This window comes from Macaca mulatta, chromosome 11 (assembly GCF_049350105.2).
Source record: "Macaca mulatta isolate MMU2019108-1 chromosome 11, T2T-MMU8v2.0, whole genome shotgun sequence".
NCBI classification, from domain to species: domain Eukaryota; kingdom Metazoa; phylum Chordata; class Mammalia; order Primates; family Cercopithecidae; genus Macaca; species Macaca mulatta.
Window position 1 is genome coordinate 61,774,956 of NC_133416.1, and position 22,909 is coordinate 61,797,864.

General features: G+C 52.7%; 2 protein-coding genes and 1 long non-coding RNA gene across 14 annotated transcripts in view; 1 reads left to right on the top strand and 2 right to left on the bottom strand.

Annotated features, from left to right (window-relative positions):
- The window catches only part of PDE1B (phosphodiesterase 1B), a 29,631-nt gene extending 22,952 nt beyond the window's left edge, over positions 1–6,679 (top strand). For 11 of the 12 annotated variants that reach the window (XM_077952629.1, XM_077952631.1, XM_077952634.1 and 8 more), the window contains 10 exons: positions 49–189; positions 597–697; positions 805–930; positions 1,058–1,159; positions 2,537–2,657; positions 2,987–3,068; positions 3,426–3,534; positions 3,997–4,127; positions 4,649–4,769; positions 5,284–6,679. In XM_077952629.1, coding sequence (XP_077808755.1) covers positions 49–189; positions 597–697; positions 805–930; positions 1,058–1,159; positions 2,537–2,657; positions 2,987–3,068; positions 3,426–3,534; positions 3,997–4,127; positions 4,649–4,752 — 1,017 coding nt within the window. In that variant the 3' untranslated portion in view covers positions 4,753–4,769; positions 5,284–6,679. 12 annotated transcript variants of the gene reach the window in all.
- Positions 6,680–6,750: 71 nt separating this feature from the next.
- Positions 6,751–15,890, bottom strand: PPP1R1A (protein phosphatase 1 regulatory inhibitor subunit 1A). The gene is given in 7 exon segments (NM_001266966.1): positions 6,751–7,832; positions 8,382–8,488; positions 9,333–9,488; positions 10,079–10,142; positions 10,538–10,575; positions 11,582–11,642; positions 15,701–15,890. Coding segments are annotated over 7 exon segments (516 nt in total). The 5' UTR covers positions 15,785–15,890; the 3' UTR covers positions 6,751–7,826.
- Positions 15,891–16,119: 229 nt separating this feature from the next.
- On the bottom strand, positions 16,120–16,897 carry LOC144332927 (uncharacterized). Its single transcript, XR_013401151.1, has 3 exons — positions 16,817–16,897; positions 16,431–16,512; positions 16,120–16,245 (listed from the first exon to the last, which is right to left on the bottom strand). It is a non-coding gene; the product is annotated as an uncharacterized LOC144332927 (long non-coding RNA).
- Positions 16,898–22,909: the final 6,012 nt, after the last annotated feature.

Sequence of the window (22,909 nt, forward strand, 5' to 3'; positions counted from 1 at the left end):
TCCTGCAGATCCTTGATATACCTCCATTTCTCCCACCCCCCACCGCAGATTCCCACTGTGTTTTTGATGAGTTTCCTGGATGCCTTGGAGACAGGCTATGGGAAGTACAAGAATCCTTACCACAACCAGATCCATGCAGCTGATGTTACCCAGACAGTCCATTGCTTCTTGCTCCGCACAGGGATGGTGGTAAGTGTCCTGGAGATGATTCTTCTGTGATTCAGGGCCTATGGCTACAGAACTGGGAGGTATAGAGTGTACTCCCATTTCCATTTCTCCTCTTTGGTTCTTCTTGGGCACTCCAAAGCCTTTGCAGAGTCGAACTGGATTAAACTCATTCTAGAGAATTCCCAGGTAGACTAAAACTTCTTGGACAGTGCTAGGGACATGTGCTGGGATGCAATGGGAATGTTGCAGGTTCGGATGGAGGAAGGTCCTTGGCCATTCCAGGAGCTGAGAAACCTGGCTGCATTAACCAAGAGCTGGCCTGGAAGCATGGAAGGGATGGGATGAGTGGTCTAGCCTGTGTGTGGAGGTTCTTGGGCAGTGACCAGCAGGCATCAGCCCTCTCTTATTCTTTCTCTTTCCTCCTGTAGCACTGCTTGTCAGAGATTGAGGTCCTGGCCATCGTCTTTGCTGCAGCTATCCATGATTATGAGCACACGGGCACTACCAACAGCTTCCACATCCAGACCAAGTGAGGGGTGGGGATGTGGCAGGGGCAGGAGAGGCCAAGCGGAGGTGGGGGAGGTTGCCAGAGTCCCTTTTCACAGGGGGTGGTCATGATGACCTGTGGCTTTGTAGGTCAGAATGTGCCATCCTGTACAATGATCGTTCAGTGCTGGAGAATCACCACATCAGCTCTGTCTTCCGACTGATGCAGGATGATGAGCTGAACATTTTCATCAACCTCACCAAGGATGAGTTTGTGTGAGCAGAAGCCAGTACTTGGCATCCCTAAGAGCCTCCCTTACCACAAACCCCATTTTCCACTTCCTGGACCTCCTGCCCAGCAGCACTGAGGGGGCCGATCGCTTCTCTTTTTATGTCCACTCAGAGAGCTCCGAGCCCTGGTCATCGAGATGGTGTTGGCCACAGACATGTCCTGCCATTTCCAGCAAGTGAAGACCATGAAGACAGCCTTGCAACAGCTGGAGAGGTGGCATCTGGTGGGGTGTGGCTGGGGCCAGGCCAGAGGGAGGGCTGTGTGGACTGGGGGTATACACAAGGGTAGTTGGTGTGCCAGGTCTTTACCTGGATGTAGAGACTCCACTGGCTCCAGGTATCCGACTGCATCTCTGTGTAAATGTGGTGTGTGTGGGGGGGTGTGTGTGTGTGTGGCCTTACATTTACATACACCCTAGGCAGCTGATCCACTGGAGAGTGCTTTGGGCTGGGAATCTAAGATGGGGGTTCTTATTGCAGCTCCAGGACAGGCTTACTCTGGAATGTTGGAAAATTCATTCGACCCTTCTGGACCCCAGTTTTATTACCTCTGAAATGGTGGAAATGACATGCCTCCCCCAACAACAGCTTGCCCCTATTTCCTAGTCTCCTAGGGCTATTGGGAGAGTCATATGAGGTTTAAACAAATGCACAGAACAAATGCCATAATTGCATCTAATGCTGCTTAAAAGTGGGTGGGAATGTATAAATGTGTGTGTGAGTGGACTCTGTGTGTGTCCTGAAGGTGTGTGTTAATCTCTGTGTATGGTGTTTATGTGTGGGAGGGTATGCGGTGTCATAGCGGGTTATTGTTGAGGGTATAATAATTATTATTACTATTCTAAATAATATCTACTGAGCACTTATTATGTGCTAGACACTCTCCTGAATACTTATTTGTTGTTTGTCACTTAATTCTCAGAACTACTTGATATGTCGTAGGGTTGTTATTTCCATTTTAGAGTTGAAGAAAATGAAATATGGAAATTTTAAGTAACTTGCACAGTGTCACACAGCTAACATGTGGTAGGTATAGATGTGAACCCAGGCCCTTTGATTCTAAGAGCCTGGGCTCTTAGCTACTAACCTGTGCTGCTACCTAAATATACATAAGTGTGTGTGTGTCTGTGTGTGGGGTGTGTGTGTGTGTGTGTAGCTTTGGAGGGTGTTTGAAATTATGTGAGGCCAGGCGTGGTGGCTCATGCCTGTAATTTCAGCACTTTGGGAGGCCGAGGCAGGTGGATCGCTTGAGGTCAGGAATTTGAGACCAGCCTGGCCAACATGGCGAAACCTTGTCTCTACCAAAAAAATACAAAAATTAGCTGGGTGTGATGGCATGTGCGCCTGTAGTCCCAGCTACTCAGGAGGCTGAGGTAGGAGAATCACTTGAACCCAGGTGACGGAGGTTGCAGTGAGCTGAAATTGTGTCACTGCACTCTGGCTTGAGCAACAGAGTGAGACCCTGTCTCAAAAAAAAAACCCAACAAAAAAGAAGCTGTGTGATAGGGTGTGCATGGGAAATTAGGGAATGGTCCAGGTTTCCTTTTCCTTAAAGATCAGTCTCCCTTCCCTTGCCACCCGCCCCAACCAGGATTGACAAGCCCAAGGCCCTATCGCTACTGCTCCATGCTGCTGACATCAGCCACCCAACCAAGCAGTGGTCGGTCCACAGCCGCTGGACCAAGGCCCTCATGGAGGAATTCTTCCGCCAGGTAGTGTAGCATCTTTGCTTCCCCTGTGCCTATGGGGGCCTTCTCTCCCCTTGTGCCCTCTAAGTTCCCCACTTATACTCCATATCCTCCTTTTGCTACCTGTAGTCTCTGACCTGATACCAAATCCTTGGGGTAAAATCCCATTATCCTAAAAGCCTAACAATAGTTGCATTTCATTTGCATATATTTCATTTGCATATATTTCATTTCCAGGTCAACATTGCAAAAATTTCACACAACCCCCCACCCCTGCCACCTGCCACCTGTACCCCAGATCTGGTAGGTCTGAGGTATCCTCTCCAGCTTTCCTACCCTGCTGTCTCCTCTAGGGTGACAAGGAGGCAGAGTTGGGCCTGCCCTTTTCTCCTCTCTGTGACCGCACTTCCACGCTGGTGGCACAGTCTCAGATAGGTGAGTGTCCTCTCCTGCAGGAAGGGGAGGACTGGGAAGGGGAAAAGATACTGCCTGGGTCAGGATTGCTCCAAGTCCTCAATCCCCCAAACCATTCTTCCTGTAGAGGAAAGCCTACTGTGCTAGAGCATGGGCTCCTGGGATAGGAGGCCAGGGGCTGCAATGGCAGGGAGGAGCTCTCTGGGGCACCAAGACATCATCCCAAAGCCTGCCCCGCATTGGGAAGTTTTCCGCCCCAGGTTGCCTCTCCGGCCTCTTTCATAAGGAGCCAGGGGTCCTGGCAATGCCAGCTGCATCCTCTGCCTAGCCCTCCAGATAAAAGTGAGACATCCCTATGGCATTGCTCCTCCACTGCAGGGTTCATCGACTTCATTGTGGAGCCCACATTCTCTGTGCTGACTGATGTGGCAGAGAAGAGTGTTCAGCCCCTGGCGGATGAGGACTCCAAGTCTAAAAACCAGCCCAGGTGAGGGCGGCTGGGGTAGCCAGCTGTCCTGGTTCCGGAAGGCGGTGGTAGGGAGGGAGTTGGACTCACGGAGAGGACCGACTCACAGTTGTGGTGGGATGGTGGGGAGGCAGGCTGCTTCGAGCTTGGGAGTCCCTCTGCCGTCAGGGGCAGAAGGATGGGATCAGAAGGGTGTGACCTGTGCCTGTGCTCCCCTTGACCATATTTTTGTTTCTTCCATTAGCTGTCTTTACTGCCTTCTGGAGAATCTTGTTTTAATTTTCCTTCTACCAGGAGGGAAGATGTGGAGAGGGAGGGGTGAAATGAGGGGGAGAGGGACAGGGACTTGGGGAATATCTAGTAGAGGAAAAGAGGAAGACAAAGTTCCCTGAACCTTCTCTTGGTCTTCCATGAGTGGGCTAAGGTGGTTCTGGAGTGGGCTGGGTCTTACCTCTTGGGGCTGTTGGGGTGTTCTGCTTCTAGCTTTCAGTGGCGCCAGCCCTCTCTGGATGTGGAAGTGGGAGACCCCAACCCTGATGTGGTCAGCTTTCGTTCCACCTGGATCAAGCACATTCAGGAGAACAAGCAGAAATGGAAGGAACGGGCAGCAAGTGGTGGGCACCGTGGCAGAGGGTGGGGGTGAGAACTTGTGTGGGTGGATCATGGAGCACCAGGATGTCCATTTTTCTTAAGCTCCTGGGGAAACCCTTCGCCGGACTCCTTGAGTTGGGAATGGAGCTGATCAGACCAGTTAGATCACAGGAAAGACTGGCCCAGTGACCTGGGATGTTCTAAGAATGGGGGCTCTAGAGGTGATAGAGACAGCCAGATATTCCACAACCCAAGGGTCCGTGTGCACACCGTGGTCCCTGTAAATGGGGCCCCTGCAGATTTGGCTAATTTGGTGGCCCTGGCTGGGAAATCTCTTCCTGTGTGAGGGGGTGGTAGGGTGGTGTTGAGGGTTCTGAGTTTTAGCATGGCTACAGAGGCTCGTCCCAAGTGGGGATGGGTTGAATGTAGTTCAGCTTAAAGGCAGGTTGATGGATGAGAATCCCTTGTTTCTCCACATACTCCTTGGGTTCTGGGGAAGAATGCTTCTTGGCCTAAGCTCAGCCTCCTTTATGCTCCTCTACAGGCATCACCAACCAGATGTCCATTGACGAGTTGTCCCCCTGTGACGAAGAGGCACCCCCATCCCCTGCTGAAGATGAACACAATCAAAATGGGAATCTGGACTAGCCCTGGGGCTGGCCCAGGTGAACCTGTTGTGGTGGAGGGCATAGCAGAGCTGGTGTCTATCGTGGCATCTTTGTTGGGTCGTCTCTGGGCTCCAACAGATGTGACATTCTCTCTCCCTCCTTTGAGCAGTAAAATGGAGGGAGTGAAGACATAGAATGGAGCCAAAGTGTGGGTGGAGCAGGGAAATCCTCCCACCCTCTTCTGTCCCCAGTCCCTGCGGGAAGAAAGGAGGTAGTTTCTCAGAAAGCAGCAGAACAGTGTGGGCCCATGCCAGGTGACAGCTAACCTGCACCGCACCTTAGGGAGAGTTAGGGAAAAAGGAGCCCAGCCAGGGCACACGGCTCAGTGAGGGCAGCTAAACATGACTGCGACTTCAGCCCCTATTCACCCCCTTGGCTAGGCACCCTTCTGAAGGGCATTTTTTGCACAACTCTACTCGAGACTGAGTGAGGATCAGGACTTGGAGAAGGAAGGTCAGGTTGGAGGTGAAGGCCAAGCTCAGGGCACTGAAGTTCCTCCCTCTTTCCCCAGGTCTTCATTGAGTCCAAAGTGTTTGATGTCATCAGCACCATCCATCAGGACTGGCTCCCCCATCTGCTCCAAGGGAGCGTGGTTGTGGAAGAAACAACCCACCCGAAGGCCAAATGCCAGAGATTTGGGGTTGGGGAAAGGGCCCCTCCCCACCTGACACCCACTGGGGCGCACTTTAATGTCCCGGCAGCAAGAATGGGGAACTTCAGGCTCCCAATGGTCACTGTGCCCATCCCTTAGCCTCTGGATTCTCTTAATGGCCAGGTGGCTGCCAGGGAGCGGGGAGCTTTCTGGAGGCTTCCCAGGGCCTTGGGGGAGGGTCAGAGAAGCCAGCCCCCTGGGACCTCCCCCATCCTTTTTGCCTCCAAGTTTCTAAGCAATACATTTTGGGGGTTCCCTCAGCCCCCCACCCCAGATCTTAGCTGGCAGGTCTGGGTCCCCCTTTTCCTCCCCTGGGAAGGGCTGGAATAGGATAGAAATCTGGGGGTTTTCAGAGCCCTATGTGTGGGAAGGGGAGTGGGTTCCTTCAGGGCATGGTACCTTTCTAGGACCTGGGAATGGGGTGGGTAGGACATCCTCTTCACCCCAGAATTGCACTGCTTCAGCCCCATCTCCAGCCTGATCCTCTGCAATCTTCCTTCTCTCCTTTTCTGATACAGTGACTGGGAAAAAAGGAGCCATTGTGACCAGGGGCTGCGGGAGGCCTGCCCTGGGACCTTCCTTGGGACTGGTCTGGGACCCTGGGGCTTGTCACCTGCCCTGGCTGAGTCCTGAGCCCTTTGCCTCCTTCCTCTCGCCTGGGGCTGGGAGGCTCCCATCCGACTAATGTCTGTAATGTGCTTTGAGATCTCCCCAGCAAAGCACCTTCAGGATGTATCGACACCAGCTGGGTTAGGGTCAAGGGTGCCTGGGGAGGGTGAGGTATAATCCAGTAATCCTGCGTTGCTAAAAGAGAGGGTCTGTCCCCTCCTTTCCACTTCCCAGAACTGGCCCAGCTGCAGGCACTAAGAAGCTCCTCCCCTGAGACAAGTGAGGGGTGGTGGGTGAAAGGCAGATGGAGGAGGGGCTCAGGGCTGCTGCCTTCCTGTCCTCTGGAGAGAACCCAGCCAGGCGCGGTGCCCCTTCCTCTCCTCAGGCTCCTCCTTGCCCCCACCTTGCCCCGGGAAAGGCCAAAGTCCAGGTGACTGCCCTCCTTCTTTCCTGTAAATACCAACCATGCATTTGTACAGTGGGCCCTGTTCATGCAAAATCCATATCCATGGTCTCCTAGACCTGCTACCCTGATACTTCCACCCTACCCCACCCCGAGTAGGGCAGAGATGCATGTGACTCACCCCTGCCCTTGGTCTCCCAGACCCCTGCTATAGCCAGAGAACAATAAAGAAGGGAGACCAGGCCTGACTGTGTGTGTTCACTGGGTGCAAGTTGACCAAGCATCTTCACATACATACACTCTTTCCAGCGGGACAAAATCTGGGTGAGGTGTTCTCCCTTTTATATATATATACACACACATTTAGGTATGTATCTGGGCAAGCTGAGGCCCAGGAGGAGGCCCCGAGGGCTCACAGTAGCTGCATGGCAGAAGTGGGACCTGACGCTTCTCAGGCTCTGCTCTTTCCTCTGTACCACATGCTTCAGCAGGGAGGGGGAAAGAATCTTGCCTTCCCTCCTTTCCTCTCTCCCACTACCTAGGAAAATCAAAAACAGCAGCAGGAGAGAGGCCTGGCCGTGAGATCTGAGACAGTTTCTTCTCGTATGCTTGGTTTTTGTCTTATCTGTCCTCAGTGTCTAGGACAAGGGAACCCTTCCAGTCTCCAGCACGGGCCTCTTCATTAATAGCCACTGTGTTCTCTATCCACTGTTGCTAACGGGTTGAATAACGGACAGCGGTCCCACAGCTGGAAGAGGGAACACATCCTGAAGCTTGGGAATCCAAAAGGAAGGCAGCTGAGGCTTGGAGGGCGGGCGAGGAGGTATCCGTACACCCACCACACCCTCTATCCCATGGGCCAAGTGCCATGGTGCAGTTCCCCTTTTGTCCAGCAGATGGAGCCCACCGCACAGTCACAGCTGGACACGGCACAGGCCTTAGAGCGCCGAGTGTTCCAGCTGCAGGGCAGGCCTGTGAGGTGGTCAGATCGTTCCTCAATAAGAAAAGAGAACCGGGGGCTTTTCTTCCTTCTTGGCAGCCTGGAAGTTAGTCCTCCCACCTATCTGACCCTCATCTCTCTTCCCACAGCAAGTAAAGTCAGGGCTAGGGGAAGAACTCTTCCCTGCTCGAGGCTTCTGCCCAGCTCCTCTGTTCTTCCTTCCCAGAGGCAGCTTGGCAGGCGGGTGGGGGCTGCAGAGAGGGCAGGGCAAGAAGGCAGGGAGAAAGGATTCTCCAAGTTGGGAAAGAAGGAAAGTGCCAAGGACCTAACACCAAATTTATCACTTTTTAAAAACAAGAGATTTTCCCCAAAAGTGAAGGAGTAAGAAACAAATCCGGTGTCCATGCATTCCCCAACTGCAGTCTTGATCCCAAGGTATCTCCTCCTCTCTCAGACCTGTTATGGGGGAAGGGGGACAGAAAGAGAAGCTGAGAGGCCAGAGGGTCATTTTGTCCCTTCCCCTTCTGGCCATCCCCTTTGTCAACATCTAATGTGTCAGAAAGCTTGTTCTGATGTCTGAGAGCAGTCTTTCCCGTGTCCAGTCTATGCAGGGGGCTGGGGATTGTAAAATCAAAGCTCAGGAAGTTACCTAATCAATGCATCCTCCAGGCAGGGAGAGCCACTGCCCACCTCAGCTGGGCAGGGGAGGATCGCCCTTCGGGTTCCAAATGCCCTTTATCAAAAAATCCACGACCTACTGCTCTCACCCATTCCAGGAGCCAGAAGTCCTACACAAAGTCTAACCTCAAACCTTCTTGCTGCAGCTATCCATTTCTTTGTCTGTCAGAGGAGATGCAAGTCCTTTTACCATAAAGAATAACTTCTCAGGGACTGAAGCTGGTTCTTTGTTTTCCTTTTCCTAGACTCCAAATATTAGCCCCTTGCCTTTGTCCACAGTATTAGCCTCCTCTCCTACGGCCTGGCAGCCCAGCCCTGGGGTCTTACCGAGTTGGCTCCCTTGGAATCCAATGGTGGTATATGGGTTGAGGGTTCCTTTGTGCTGGGTTCCTTACTGCCTCTCTGCTGAGTTTTAGGGATGGATTCTGCAGGCTCTGGGGAGGGAAAATAGGGGTGGAAGGGGTGGCATTCATAAGGGTGTTAGGGAGGGAACTGCTTCTCCTCACTGCATCTGTACCCCAGTGGCCCCTGAGAGAGGCCCAGGATCAAGTTGGGTGCAATCAGGCAAGACCAACAGGGTTTTCCTTTTTCACAATTACTACTATAGGTTCACTTTTTCAAAATCTTCAATCGAATTGGAAAGAATAAACCCTTGAAACAGTTGAAAAAACAGTTGAAAAAACAAAACTCAATATGTGTCTAAACCCGACATGAACTCATAGGAGGCTATTTTTATTCTTTATTCTGCTTAGTGAGACCATTCATTGGGTTGCAGAAATATTACGTGTTTGATTGTAGGGTTCTCTGCTGGGAATACTATGTGATACACAGCTTATGTACTGTATCTTCACAAAATTGGAGGCGTTCTGAATTCTGGAATATGTCTAGGATAAGGGACATAGCGCCCTGCTACCAGCTTCCACTTATTGCATGCTCTGTATGTGTCAGGTGCTGTGCCAAGAGCCAGTCTCATTTAATAGTCACACGCAACCCACTGCAACAGGCACCCTCATTATCATTTTATACTCTGAGGTTAAGTCGTTCAAGGCCTCTCGGCTGGTAAAGTAGCAAGTGGCAGAGCCAGGATTCAGGCCTGTGACTGCTGTTCCCCTGAAGGTGGGTCCCCCCATGTAGCCACAGTGGGGCTCTGAGGTTCAAGTTGGGAGGGCTTGGTGTCACTCAGTAAGGAAAAGTAAAGATTCAAATGTATGCCGAACATGCAAATAGATCCATATCCTTGAGACGGTTTTTGCCTACTACTAGGCAGCCTGAACATACTTTTTGCTGTCCCAGAGGTGCCCAGCCTTGACTCCACTTCTGTGTCTGGGATCCCAGGTGGGCGGGACTCCTGGGTTCCTGTGCTCTCAGCGGCCCCCTCAGGCTCCTCTCCTTGCTGCTGTTGCCCCAGGTGATGCTCAACCATCATCTGGAGCTCTGGGGACACACAGAAAGGGAGGGAACACTGGATATGACTGCCTAGCATCTCCCCTGTGGGCCCCCAGATTCAACAGCCCCACTAAAGGCTCAGCACACATTGCTAGGTGTTTGACTTTCCCATCCACTGAGATCTGAACAAGGAAGGGACATTAGCTGGCAGTAAGGAGGGATGAAAACTAGACCATAAAAAGTACAGACAAGGGAGGTGTAGGAGAAGAGCCTTTAAGAACAAGGGATACTCCTCACTTGCTGGGATACATGGTCTTCCCTGGGGGAAGGTGGAAAGGCTCAATTTAGATTCAAGAAAAATTTGAGTACCTTGTACATGTTGTGCACTGTGCCGATGAGTTCACATATATTATTTTATCTGCCATAATGAGGTAGTATTCAAGGCTCAGTAAGTTAAGCAGTTTTTCCCAGATCACCCAGCTAGTCAGTGGCAAAACTGGGATTTCAGCCTCAGTTCATCTAGCAACAGTTCTACCATAATAAAGGCAGATTTAACGACCTCCCTTCCAAAGGGCATTCGGTCTACTCTCCAGCTTCAGGCATAGAGGAGAAAAAGGGATGGGAGGGGTCTTGCGAACCTTTCATTGTGGGTGTGATCCTTGTCATCTTCTTCCGTTGCCGTGGAGACATTGCCAAAGTGGACTGTGAAGGGCACAGAGGATAGGTGCCAGCCCCCTTTGCCCTCCAGCCCCCCTTGCCCTCTAGTCCCCCATGCCTTCTAGCCCCCCTTGCCTTCCTCCTCTGCTTTGCCAGGCTTTTGGATTGGAGCTTGGGGTAGGTGTGAGCTTCAAAAAGTGGGGGAAGAAAACTCCTGCTTCCCCAACCACCTCGACAATGGTGAGCAAGGAGACTGTGAGTGTGTGTGAGTGTGTGTGTGGTGCATGTGTATATGTTCATTCATGCACATTTGGGGGGTAGGGGTACAGGGAAGCGGGAGTCAAAAAGATCCTAGAGATGGGCAGCAGGGTTTTAAGGAATAATCCCCTAATGAGTGTGGGGGTTGTTTGGGCTGGGCTCACTGGGATGGGCCCGCTCACCTTGAGATGTGGGTTGGGGATCCGGTCTTCATCTATCTCTGAAGGGAACAGGAAAAGGAGAGGGTGATAAGGACAAGAAACCAGGGATCCCCATAGAGCTGACTTTTCAGGGGAGGGGATTCTGCAGCCGCGCTCCTCCTGATCTGTCCCTCACATCTGCCCCCAGGCTCTTGGCCCTCATGGCTGCCCCACACCTCCTCCCCTCAGCTCCTCTCCTGTGCTTCCGCTGCCTCCATCCCCCTGCATCTAGTCCTGTCCTTGGCTCTGTGGTCCATCCGTGTCTGCATCTCTGCCTCAGACCTGGAGATCCCCAAAGGCAGGATCTGTGGTCTTTTTGCTTGTTTTCTTCCTCTGAAGTATCATGTCTCTTTCTCTTTCCAATCATTCCACCCCAGGGTCAGCCAGAACTAAGCCCTGCCTAGGAGGGAACAGTGATAGAGAACAGTAAATGTATTCTGTGCAGGGTCTGGAAGGTATAGGTGGAGGCAAGCTGGAGACCCTGGCATCCTGAACTCCAGCCTAGCTTCTTAGCCTGACCCGCTCTCTTCCACACCCCTGTCAAGCTCCCTACCATTCTGTGAGACCTTGTTTTCTCCCCATACCTTGAGGGGAATGCAGGTGACCAGAATCTCAGCTGCTCCCTGAGCTGCTTCTAACCTTCCCCTCCCTCTCTGGGGGCTGTGAAGAGCTGGTGGAGGCGGTCCCTCCCCCTCACAGCTGACACTGCCTCTGGGGGTGGGGGTAGCAGCATCTCAGTTGCTGGAGAAACCTGGAAGGCTGTTGCCGCAGCAACCAGCACTCAGTTGACCACCCCAATTCCTGGGGGGCTTAGGAGCCAGGTGGTCTCCCTCCCCTTCCTAGCACTGCTCCTCTTTCCAAAAGCAAAGGATATTCTGCAATCCAGCCATCACCTTCCTGCCTTCAGGACTGAGGACATCCCCACCTTCTCAGAGCTGTTCTTCTTCCATCTAGCACCCATCTTCTCACTGGGACCTGTTGCCATAGTGGCCCCCACCCCCTTCAGTAACATATCCTTTGGCTTACCTGGGGATGACTGGTCACTGGTCAGCACGAGGGTGGCAGGGGTGGGGCGGCGCCTCCGAATCTGAGGGACGGTGGGAAATGGCGAAGAGGTCAAGTACACGTGGAAGCATCAAAGCCCCACCCAAAACCACTCAGTAACATAATCCAGGCTAGCCTACTTAACACACCTCAAAAAATGCCATGTTAATGCAGCTGGAGGCCGTTACCCTAAGGAAACTTATGCAGAAACAGAAAACCAAATACTGCACTTTCTCACTTATAAGTGGGAGCTAAACATTGAGTACTCATGGACATAAAGACAGGAACAATAGACACCGGGGAATACAAGACAGGGATGGAGGAGGGCAAGGGCTGAAACACTACCTATTGGGTACTATGTTCACTCTCTGGGTCAATCATACCCCAGACCTCAGCACCACGTAACAAACCTGCACATGTACCCCCCTGGATCTAAAAGAAAAGTTGAAAAAAAACCGCGACGTTATACTGGACTGACCCAGGGTGAACATCCCTGGGCTCCTCCTCCTCCCGTGGGGAGGGCTAATCCTAAGGACCCAGAAGACCACTTCCCTTCCCTGCACACCCCCATTCCCCTGTTCTGTGTCTCCACCTTCCGCTGGTCCTGGCCCCAGCTCTCCATCTAAGCTATATCTGCTCTAATGCATTGATCTCTGGCCTGCTGTCCTTCCGTCCATCCTGGATCAATGGTCAGAAATAACTTAAGAGGGCACAGCGCTTTCTCTCAGTCTTCTAACCCACTCCCCAAGCAGACGTTAACGTTTTGTGTGACAGTGCCCACAGAGAGCATCCTTTTCAAGCAACCCCCAGCCTGGGAGGACAGCACAGAGGAGGATCTGAATGTGCATCTCCTCTGGCCTGCACCCCTCACTCCCTAATGTCCCCTCTATCCTTGGATACACTGCCTTTCTGATTTGTCAAGAAATGGGGTTGGGGGAATCCTCGTCATGGTAAATATAATGTCAATACAAGGAGGAGCCCTAGGCAGGACCCTGGTCAGGGCCCAAAGTTTAGCTGAAAAATCTTATCCTAGGCTCCAGGTCCCAGTCGAAGAAATTAACATATAAAGCTGACTGACTGCCTTGCCTCTGAGTCCCCTTGCCTCCACTGTTGTTCTTTTGTCATGCTGCCAATAAAGTTGATTGTTGTTGAAGTCAGTCCAAGGACTCCTGGGAGGTGTAGTTTTTCCCCTTTCTCTGGCGGCTTTAGAGGCTTGGAAGCAAGTGGAAGGATGGGGGTTAGAGGAAGACCCTCTAGGTTAGCAGTGGGCAGGGAAGGCTAATGGGGCTGGGAAAAGGGCTAAAATTATCCTGGGCTGAGAGGAGTAGGGTGAGGACACTGAATGATCAAACTCTTATCTTTGCGTGTCCATTATTTAGAATCATCACTACTGGCCGTGGAGGATGACGGAGGTGAACACTGCCCTTCTCTATGCCCAGAAAAGTGGGGGGTGCTGGCTATGGCAAGATGGGCTGTTTAAGCCTGAGGGGGGACTCTTTCCAAAGAAGAAACATGATGCATAGAATGAGGGTCTGTGGGGGTAGGGCATCATTTTCCCAGGAGAATTCAGTGGCATCTGTTTTTGGTGACATTTCAAGGTCCCTGCAGTACCAGTCCTTTGTGTATGTGTGTAAGTGTGCACATGGATGAGTTGCACAGACATTAACTGTCAGTCGTCTCTGGACATTCCTGATACACATGGGCTGGGGACCATCTGTTTCATGTGTATGGGGTGGGGGCCATCCTTCGACTAGAAGACTCTTCTACTTCTTTCCATCCCGGAGCGGCAGGGTGTGGTGGTGGTGGAAGAGGGGAAGAGACAGGGAGAGGGTGGAGTGGCGATCAGTGGATTGAGATAACATCAGAGTGGGGAGCCCAAGAAGGAGACTGCAAGTATGACAGAGGGCAGCAGGGCTGTCTGGTCTTGGACACATCACTTCCTTAACCTATTCCTTTCCTTTGGACAAGGTTTCTAAGCACTCAGAGTCCTTGGGAATTGTGATATCCTTACAGCAGAAAGGAGGAAAGTCAGGCTTCCTGAGGTACCTCCCAGGCATCCGAACTAGTGGGAAATAAGTAGATGGTCTCTTTTCTTTTTCTCACACCTATCCCAAATCCTAGCTGTCAGGAGCATGTGATACCTTCGCCTCGGATTTCTTTCCAAAGCTGTCATGCCAAGGATCTGGAAGCTGTGGGCACCCCTCCACCCCCTGCCACTCTGTGCTCTATAACTCAGAGCTTCCAACTCCTTTTGCCCTCCCGTGTTGGTCTGGGTTAGCAGCACCTGCCAAGCCTGGAGCTGTTTGCCTAACACAGCAGGAGGGGCTGAGGTCAGGCCGCAGGAAGAATTTCAGGCCTACGAGACACAGATTCTGAAGATTAGCAAAAGTAGGCCCAAGTCCTGGCTCTCTTTTTCCCTCTGACTCCTCAGGATTGTCTTGTGCCCCTCCCTTGTCTCCTAGATCCCTGAACCAGCTGGCCTTCCCCCTCCTCCTCCCTACCCACCCACTACACCTGCCTCCTCCAACACCAGATACAGGTGTCAGGCCCTGTCTGTGCCAGTGGGAGGCAGTTCTCCTTGGAACCGCATCCCCAACCTCCACAGTCCAGACTCTTGAGCCCTTTTTCCTGGGTCTGAGGCTATCCTGGCTGATGCCCTGCCTCCAGGCATAGCAGCCTTTCCCCTGACTCCCAGTGAACACACCCCATGCTGATGGCTCTCCGTCCTCATCCTCTACAGATTTGTGAGGCTTCAAGATCCTTCGCGTACTGCCACCTTAGAGCTCTGAGGCGGTGGACGGAGACGCAGGTACCAAACCCTGTCTCCACATTGGGAAGGCAAAGTGGTAGGGAGAGTGTGTGTACCCCGGCCCCCTTCCCTTCACATCAGACCTTACTCTACCAAACAGCTGGAGCAACAAAAATGACAAAAAACACTCTCTCCACCTCATCCCAAGAGGTCACAAAGTTTTTTTTGGGTGTGTGTGAGAGAGAGGTGGGGGGCGGTGGCTAGCCAGAGCCTGGCAGCTTGTTGGGAGAAACAGAGAACTGACCTTGTGGGAAATTGATATTCTTTAGGAATGGGAATGTCTAGGCAAATGGACAGAGATTACAAAGAGATGGAGCAATAGGCAAATAAGCAAATATTTGGCAAACGAGCAGTAGTAAGGACCACGGGTGGCCACCCTCTCCACACATACGCTCACTCTCACGGAGGCATACACTTGCTCACACACTCTCATACACTGCCCCCTCTGCCAGGCTGCTCTGAGCTAAAAATAGACCAGGCTAGGAGGCTGGGCCAGGGCCCTGGACTCCCACCCCTTGAGCCAAGGCTGTCACAGTGCTTCTCCCTTGCATATTGTTCAGCTTGGACCCCAGCCCCTGTAAAGACTTCACCTCTGGCCTCCCAGTGCCGCTGGCTCTGTCCCACCCGGACTCCCCACTCCAAAGGGCAGGAGTTGGGAATAAGGACCGTGTGTGGAGACCTGAAGAACGGAGCCTCAGCCTACAACTCGACCAACCCTCTCCCCTCTCCCCGGAGCCCCAGCCCTCTCAGTGGTCCTCAGTCCCTTCCTGTTATCACTTTCGGAGCCCAGCAAGGTGGCCCTCAGTTAGGAGGAGACACGGAAGCTGTTTCTCCTCTTCCAACTCCCACCCTTCCAGGCTCCCTCTCCATTACCGACCCCTCCCCAGACCCCTCCCGCATTGCTGCTGATTCCCTTCAGCGCCACCACCAAGCTCAGAAACTCTGGTGGGGGTTGACTGGGTGGGGGATGCAGGGTTGTTTAAGGAGGGAGGGGTCGTGTCCTCAAGCAGGCCCCCTCCCCCAGGGCTGGGAGGAAGAGAGCAACTCTCGCGGGGCCAGGCATCGAGTGGAGGCGCTCTTCCTTCGGTCAGTCTCAAAGAAGCACAGATTCGAGATGTGGCTCCGACGGTGGGGGAGGGGACAGAAGACCCCCCGCCCCCCGCAAACTGAGCGTTCGTCCTCAAAAGGGCGCACTGCTAAGGGAGGACTAGGCAGGGATCCTGGGTCCCACCAGTCCAGGGGTCCCTCGTCCTTGGCTGGGCAGTGCCCTGCCGCCCCGCCCTGCTCCGCACCTGCTCCGCCGCCTCGGGGTCAAGGTGCGGCTCCAGCAGCGGGACCGTGAACTGGATTTTTCGGGGGCTGTTGTCTTGCTCCATGGCTGGGGCGGCGGCCGCTGGGCCCGCGCTGCGGCGGGAGGGAAGGCGGCGGGACTCGGGGCTGGGGCGGGCGCGCTCCCTCTCCGCTCCGCTCCGGCCCCGGCCCCAGCCCGGCGCGCTCAGCTCCCGGCTCCCAGCACACCGCTCCCAGCTCGCGGCTCCGGGGACTCTGCAGCCGCGGATTGGCTCCGCACCCGCCCCTCCCGGCCCCCTCCCCCTCCCCCAGCCCGGAACCTTAACCCCGTCGTGGCTGCGCCGGCGACTGCGGGGGTCACCGCCCCAAGGGCCGGCGAGTCCGGGCGTGGCCCGGGAGCCGTCGTAGTGGACAGCTCAGGCAGATACCTCAGTGTCCTCGGAGTTTTGGGCAGGGCGTTGGGGTGGGGAGCGGGTAGGAAGAACTTGTCCTAGCCGGAGCAGGTTGTAGGGGCTGGGAAAGTAGAGGGGCGCTGCAGGAGAGGAGACTGCAAACGTGAGAGGAAGATTGCATTTATGATTTTAAAGGGGGTTGTATTATTGAGAAAAGATGGAAAGGGGATTTAGGCATGCAGCAGGAGGGATTAAAGTTAGACTTCGAGAGGGACTTTCCCTTGAAAGGAAAACACTAGGCGGAGGTAAAAACTTGGAGGGAAATAAGAAGTCTGCACACCGGCCCTGTGTTGCCTCAGTGCCGGGGAGAGGAAACTGAAGACTTCAGAGGGTCTCCGGAGGGCGCGTTTCTCCTGAAGTGCCTGTGGGAGTGGGTAGAGGGCTTGGGGAGAGAGGACCCATCTGGGACTCGGCAAAAGGAATAACGAGGGTGGGGAGCCAATCCTGCTTGTGAAATCGAGTTCACTTTCTGCTTGCTAAATTAGGGGATGGTAAAGTAGGTGAAAGGCCTGCAAGGGGAAAACGCCTGGGGATGGAGAGAGAAACTCCTTTGGTGGGGTGGCTTGTTTACAGATAGGGTTGGTTTCCAATTTCAGTATTGGCAGGATACTGAAAAGGAGCTGCGGTAACTGAAGGGATGGAGGTTAGGCTATGGGAAGAACTTACTAGTTTGGTGGAAGACTGATGCCAGTCAATACAAGCCAGTGAGGGAGACAGGATAGTCACAGGAGCTGGTGTGTGCCGTCTAAGGACTGGGGATCACTAGACAGGGGGAGGGGAGGTGCTGGGGCACAGGGGAGGGGTAGGGCTGGATGCATCTTTCCGGTAGGAGAAGGTGGAGAGAAGACCTGGGGATGGGAAGGAGGGCACAGGGAGTCCTGGAAGAGGGGAAAGGGTCTGTCTCTTTAGTCTTAAACCAAGCAACTGGCAAGTTCCATACAGATTTATGCCTGGTTCTTGGAGAACCGTATGATCATCTTCTCCTCTAAGGGATCAGCCTCAACTCTCAGTTGCCTCCTCTCCTGGGCAGCCCTTCCCAGACCTTGATTTCACAAGGCCCCTTCCCCTCTAACCTCCCAAAATAACTTTTCCTGCCCTCCCCCCAGCCATATCTTTTTACACATGTCAGGCTCAGTTTTCTCAGGGTAAGGCTGGGGTTATGGGGACCCAGTGGGCCAGCTGGACCTCTGTCTGCGTGTTAACTGGCCCCTGTTTTGCTGTCACTTGGACTCCAGGATTGACTCCCGACACCCAGCCTGCACTTGCATGGCCCCTTTGCTCTCTGGTGTGGCAGGGCCAGATGGAAAACAGCTGGTTGGGTTTCCCTGTCTCCCTTCATTCCCAAACTTTGCGCGGATTCCCCCACAAGAAGTGACAGTGGAGAAAGAGATCGTGAAGGCACTGAAGCAGAGAGGATAAGGGTTGGGGGCTAGGGAGATACCTGGCCCATTAGGGCTCAGTTGCTTGCTCTGGCTTCCTTTCTACTCACCCCACTTCCTAACCACACATCCACAGAGCAGGATCCCAAATATCCTCTGAATAGGTGACTTGTTTATTCCCCATCCCATTCTACCAGGGCCATGGGATGTGAAGCCAGGATTCCCACATCCCTATGTCTGGGGACTCAGGCTTCTCTCAGGAGCCTCCATCTCATTTGTAAAACAGAGGAGCCCACCTCCTAGGGTTGAGTATCATCTAGGGTAGCATACCTAGTGCATAGCATGTCTCAGTTAATTGTAGCTGCTGGTTTTATTGTTATCTCCTAGCAGGATGGCAGAGTTGAGGGGTGGTCACCTCTTGGAGGGGTTACCTCTCCACACCCACCCCAGTCATCCAGCTTGCCTAGTCCTCTTTCGGATTCCCTGCTCTCCCTCAAACTTTGGTCTGGTCATGGAAATTCCTCCCAAAGTCTCTCACCCACCCTATGTTGCCTTCTCAAGTCCCAGATTCTCAGAGTCCTTTGTCCTGAAAGCCACGGGTAAGGAGAGAGACCAAGAGAGCTTGAGCTCTGGAGAGATGGCTGATGAGGGGCTGCGTGGGAAGAGGGGTCCTGGCAGCAGCTGGTGCTGGGGTGGAGGCAGGGGAGGAGAGAGGAGGGAGAGGGAAGAGTGATGGCTCCCAGTACTGGCTTTGGGAGGAGGAGACAGGGGAAAGTGGGCGAAGCGTTTATGGGTAGCAGGGAGGTGGAGTGTGGTTGGGTGCAGCTTTTGGTGCCGGGTAAGCTGGAATGGGTCTGTCTGTGAAGGTGTGTGTTTATTGTCATTTTGACTTTTATTTATGTCCATAGCTATGTGAGTGCCTGTTGGGCCGGTGGGTGTATGAAGGTGTGGGTTGCTCACACACAGGCCTGGGGCACTGCAGAGGGCCTGACACCTGCTCTTGGAACCTTTCCTAGAGTGAGTAAGAGTTAGAGCCTGCCTCATCCCAACTCCTTCCCTCAGCTTGCATGTTTCTATGTTAGGCGCCTGTGTTCACAGCCCTGCTGCAGTCACAGCCTGGGCTGGAGGAGCAGCAGCTGTATGTGGTGCACTGCTGGCTCCATGAAATATTTAAAGTTACAGGGATGTGACTGGGTGATGCAGTCACTTAATGACTCTCGCCCTCCCCTATTTTCGGGGCTGGACTCCGGGTTAATGGGACTGCTCTTTGTTGCTCTCAGCACTTTCTGCTTTTATCTATCCACCCTTCTCACCCCCACTAACCCTCACAACCACCCAGGAGGGAAGGCAGGTATTAGGGTGTTTATTTTACTTCTCAAGGGGAGGGTAGTATAGAGAGGTGTTGCTAAGATGGGCCACCTGGGCCAGGATATGAACGGTCAGGCTTCAATTCCTCCATCTGCTACCAACTCTCAGGGTGACTCTGGGGTTGCTCCTCCAACCCCCAACCGGACTCGGTTTCCTTATCTTCAAAATGAAGGGGACCAGGTGACTATACAGGTTTCTTCTGCTCTAATATTCTGTTATTCTGAGTTGAGGGTGCTCCTGTCACACAGCCAGGAAGTCTCAGAAACAGGGTTAGAACCCAGGAGCCCCAGGACCTTACCTGCATCTTTGCCTTTCTCCCTGCCTGGCCAGTGTGGCAGAGGCACACTCCGGCTTGTTGAAAACGCGAGGCACACACACTTTTTATACACACAGTTCCGAGAAGGTAAGGCCAGAGACTGCTGTTATACACCCACAGGAGCAGCGACCCCATCCAAGTGGCCCCCCAGGAAGCCAGATGCTCATGCCAATGTGCTGCAGTTACTCAAATGTTTCTGGAAACTCTTGGAATCATCTCAGAGCTTGAGGCATATGCTCTGACAATCCCCATGGGGGGTGAATCATTACCCTTTAGGGTGGCCTTGCTCCTTTGGAAATGACCAAGAGCCTTTAAGGGCCAACCCTTGTGAAGATAGAGCGGGGCCAGGTGGGGAGTAAGCCTTGATCTGGAAGAGAGATGTGGGTCCCTGGCAGTGAGACTGTGTGTCCTGCAGGGGTTGGAGCCCATCTAGAAGGCTTCCCTGCAAGAAGTTTCCAGAGCTTCTTGTGAGCCCCAGAAGCAGCATTGGAGTAGATGTGTGGCCTCCTAGGGGATGACTTGGAAGCCCAGCTTCTTCTGACTGTGTAAGGCCTGGTTTGCCTATGAAAAAAAGCCCAGCGTTGCAATTCTGTCAGGCTTGAGTGCACACTCCCCCAGCAGCTGGCAGTCTTGGGAATGGGGCCAGAGCTGGTGATTCAAACAGAGGGGATGCTCATTTTCAAAGTGCTTTGCCTCTTCATGAACCCCCAAATCCACTGGTAGGGTGAAAGACACATCAAGAACAGCCAGTTCAACCCTTCAGGCTAGAGAGGAGACATCAAGGCAATAGGGAGGAACAGCTCTTCCAAGGACCAAAAGCCAGGCCAGCACTTTCCCCAGTAAACCAGATTTGGTGGCTATGGCAGGGTAATGGCTGAACCTAAAGCAAGGTCATGGACTAGATGACCTCTTGAGATGCATTTTTTTTTTTTTTTTTTTGAGACAGTCTTGCTCTGTCACCAGGCTGGAGTGCAGTGGCGCGATCTCAGCTCACTGCAACCTCCGACTCTCTGGTTCAAGTGATTCTCCTGCCTCAGCCTCCTGAGTAGCTGGGATTACAGGCACACACCACTATATCAGGCTAATTTTTGTATTTTTAGTAGAGACGGGGTTTCCCCATGTTGGCCAGGATGGTCTCGGAGATGCATTTTAACACAATGGTTATCAACAGTCCAGAAGACCCAATACCTAGCTAGCCTCTAGCTAACCCCTTCTATCCCCAACCCTCTAAAAGGTTAAATTTATTCTTTTAACAAATATTTATTGGATATTCCTATGCGTCAGATGTTATGCTAAGTGCTGGGGATACAGTGGAGCATAAAAGAGATACAGTCCGTCCATTGACACACAGCTTACGGCCTAGCAGGAGCCAGGGCAGTGGTGGGTGAGTCATGATCAGCCATGAGTTACGAAAGTGGAAGCACAGTATACTGCAGAATAAGGGGCATCAGGAAGGAGGTCAGCGTGACCTCTGACTGCAGGGACCCTCTTCTGCCCCTCCACACTAGCTCCTGTCAGCACTGTGGTTAAACACCCAGCCTCTGGAGGAGTCTGCCTAAGGCCAAATCCTAGCTCTGCCACTTAGCAGCTTTGTAACTTTGGGCAAGGTGCTTAACCTCTCTGAGCCTCAATGTTCTCACCCTTAAAACTGGATTAACAATAGGTATCCCTATTATCATAATATATAGTGAGGGGTAGGAAGAGATAATGTCCATAATGTGCTTAGCGCCCCTTAAACACTTGCAACTGTTTTCTCCTTTGATTCTCGAAAAAAAAAAAAAAAGGATGAAGAATGGGGATTTCAGTGCTTTCAGAACTGATGGGGAAGTTGTCTATAGAAGCATAGCTCCTGCCTCTTTTCAGCCAGGTCCTGCTTCTCCCCAACCTCGCTGGATCAGCTATTCTTGATGTCCAGCTGTGTCCTCATCAGCATGGACAATCACCCTGTTTTGCTAATTAACACCCGCCCTGTTAATGATTAAATCTAATGACTTTGACTTGCGGGTGGGAGGATGGAAAATTCCCCAGCCACAGGACAGGATGAGGGTAGGTTTCCAGGAATGGGAGGTCAAGGGCCCCTTGGGCTCTGGACATGTTTCTCTAGGTGACCGGGGAGCAGATGCCTGCTTTTCTCTTGGGGCTGCTCCGCAGGGGAGTGTGTACTGGGGGGGGGGTCCATTTGAAAGTTACAGCCCAGCCCTCCTTCCCCGGTCCTCCCAGGCTTGGCAGAGGGTACTGGGCCCCAGCCCCAGCCTTGCATTCGTCTTGTCAAGGGTTAGCCGTTGCTTGTTGCTGTGGCTGGAGCATGGGGTCAGAAGTGAGAAGTCCCTAGGACTGCTGTAACAAAGTGCCACTAACTGGGTGGCTTAAAGAACAGGAATTAATTCTCTCACAATTCTGGAGGCTAGGAGTCTGGATTCAAGGTGTCAACAGTGCCATAGGCTTTAGGGAAGAATTCTGTGTGCCTCTTTCAGCTTTTAGCAGCTCTGGTGTTCCTTGGCTTATGGCAGCATAACTCTGATTTCTGCCTCTATCTTCACAAGGCCTTCTTCCCTCTTTTGTTTTTTGAGGCAGGGTCTTGCTCTGTGGCCCAGGCTGGAGTGAGTGCAGTGGTGTGATCTCAGCTTGCGGCAATGTCTGCCTCCTGATTCACACAATCCTCCCCCGTCAGCCTCCCGAGTAGCTAAGACCACAGGCGTGCTCCACTACGCCTGGCTATACTTTGTATTTTTAGTAGAGACAGGTTTTCACCATGTTTGTCAGGCTGGTCTCGAACTCTTGACCTCGGGTGATCCACCCGCCTTGGCCTCCTAAAGTGTTGGGATTACAGGCGTGAGCCCCCGCACCCGGTGCTTCTTCCCTCTTGTGTGTCTGTGTTCTCTCCTCTCGAACAAGGACACCAATCATTGAATTTAGGGCCCACCCCAAATCCAGTATAAGTTCATCTTGAAATTGTAATTAATTACATTAGCAAACACCTTATTTCTGTATTCTGAGGTTTTGGGTGGACCTGAAGTTTTGGGAGACACTAAGCAACCCACTACACGTGGGGAGACTGCCTGACAGGGCAGGGAGATGGTCAGTGCTCTAGGATTAGGATAGGGGGTCCTGCCAGAGCAGGCATAGGAGGCCAGTGGCCCCCTGTCTCTCTCCCCTCCCCAACAAGAGGAGGATGTGTTCAGAATCCGTGGTTGGGGTTGGGCTGGTCTCAAGAGGCCTTAAAGAGGAGGCTACTAGTGGTGAAGAGGGGGAAGAAATGGGAGCAGCGGTGTTCTAGACTGGAGCAAAGAAGGCTGAGAGGAGGACTTGGAAGGGAAAACCTTGGGTCCCTGTAATTTAGTCCCAGTGGAAGGGGAGACTGTAACCTGTGTGATGAACAATCACAACTCGTCGTATGATGAAAAAATGAAGTTGCATTTTGCTGACATAGTCCAAGATGCATTTTGGTTTCCTAATACTTGTTATTTCCCAGCATTCCTTTATACTTTATTGCAGGGTGGACAGGGGTAAAGTTTTCCTTGCTTCTGGGTGAGAACCCAGGAAAGCCTCTGAAACTTGCTGCTCACTCTCAGGTGAGGGACAGTCTCTATTCAGAAATTAGAACAACCAGGCCAATATATGAATCAAAACCTGAAACCATTTAGTGTCACTTCTCCAGGCTGCTGGACCCTGCTTCGGTCAGAAGCTTGTGTGGGA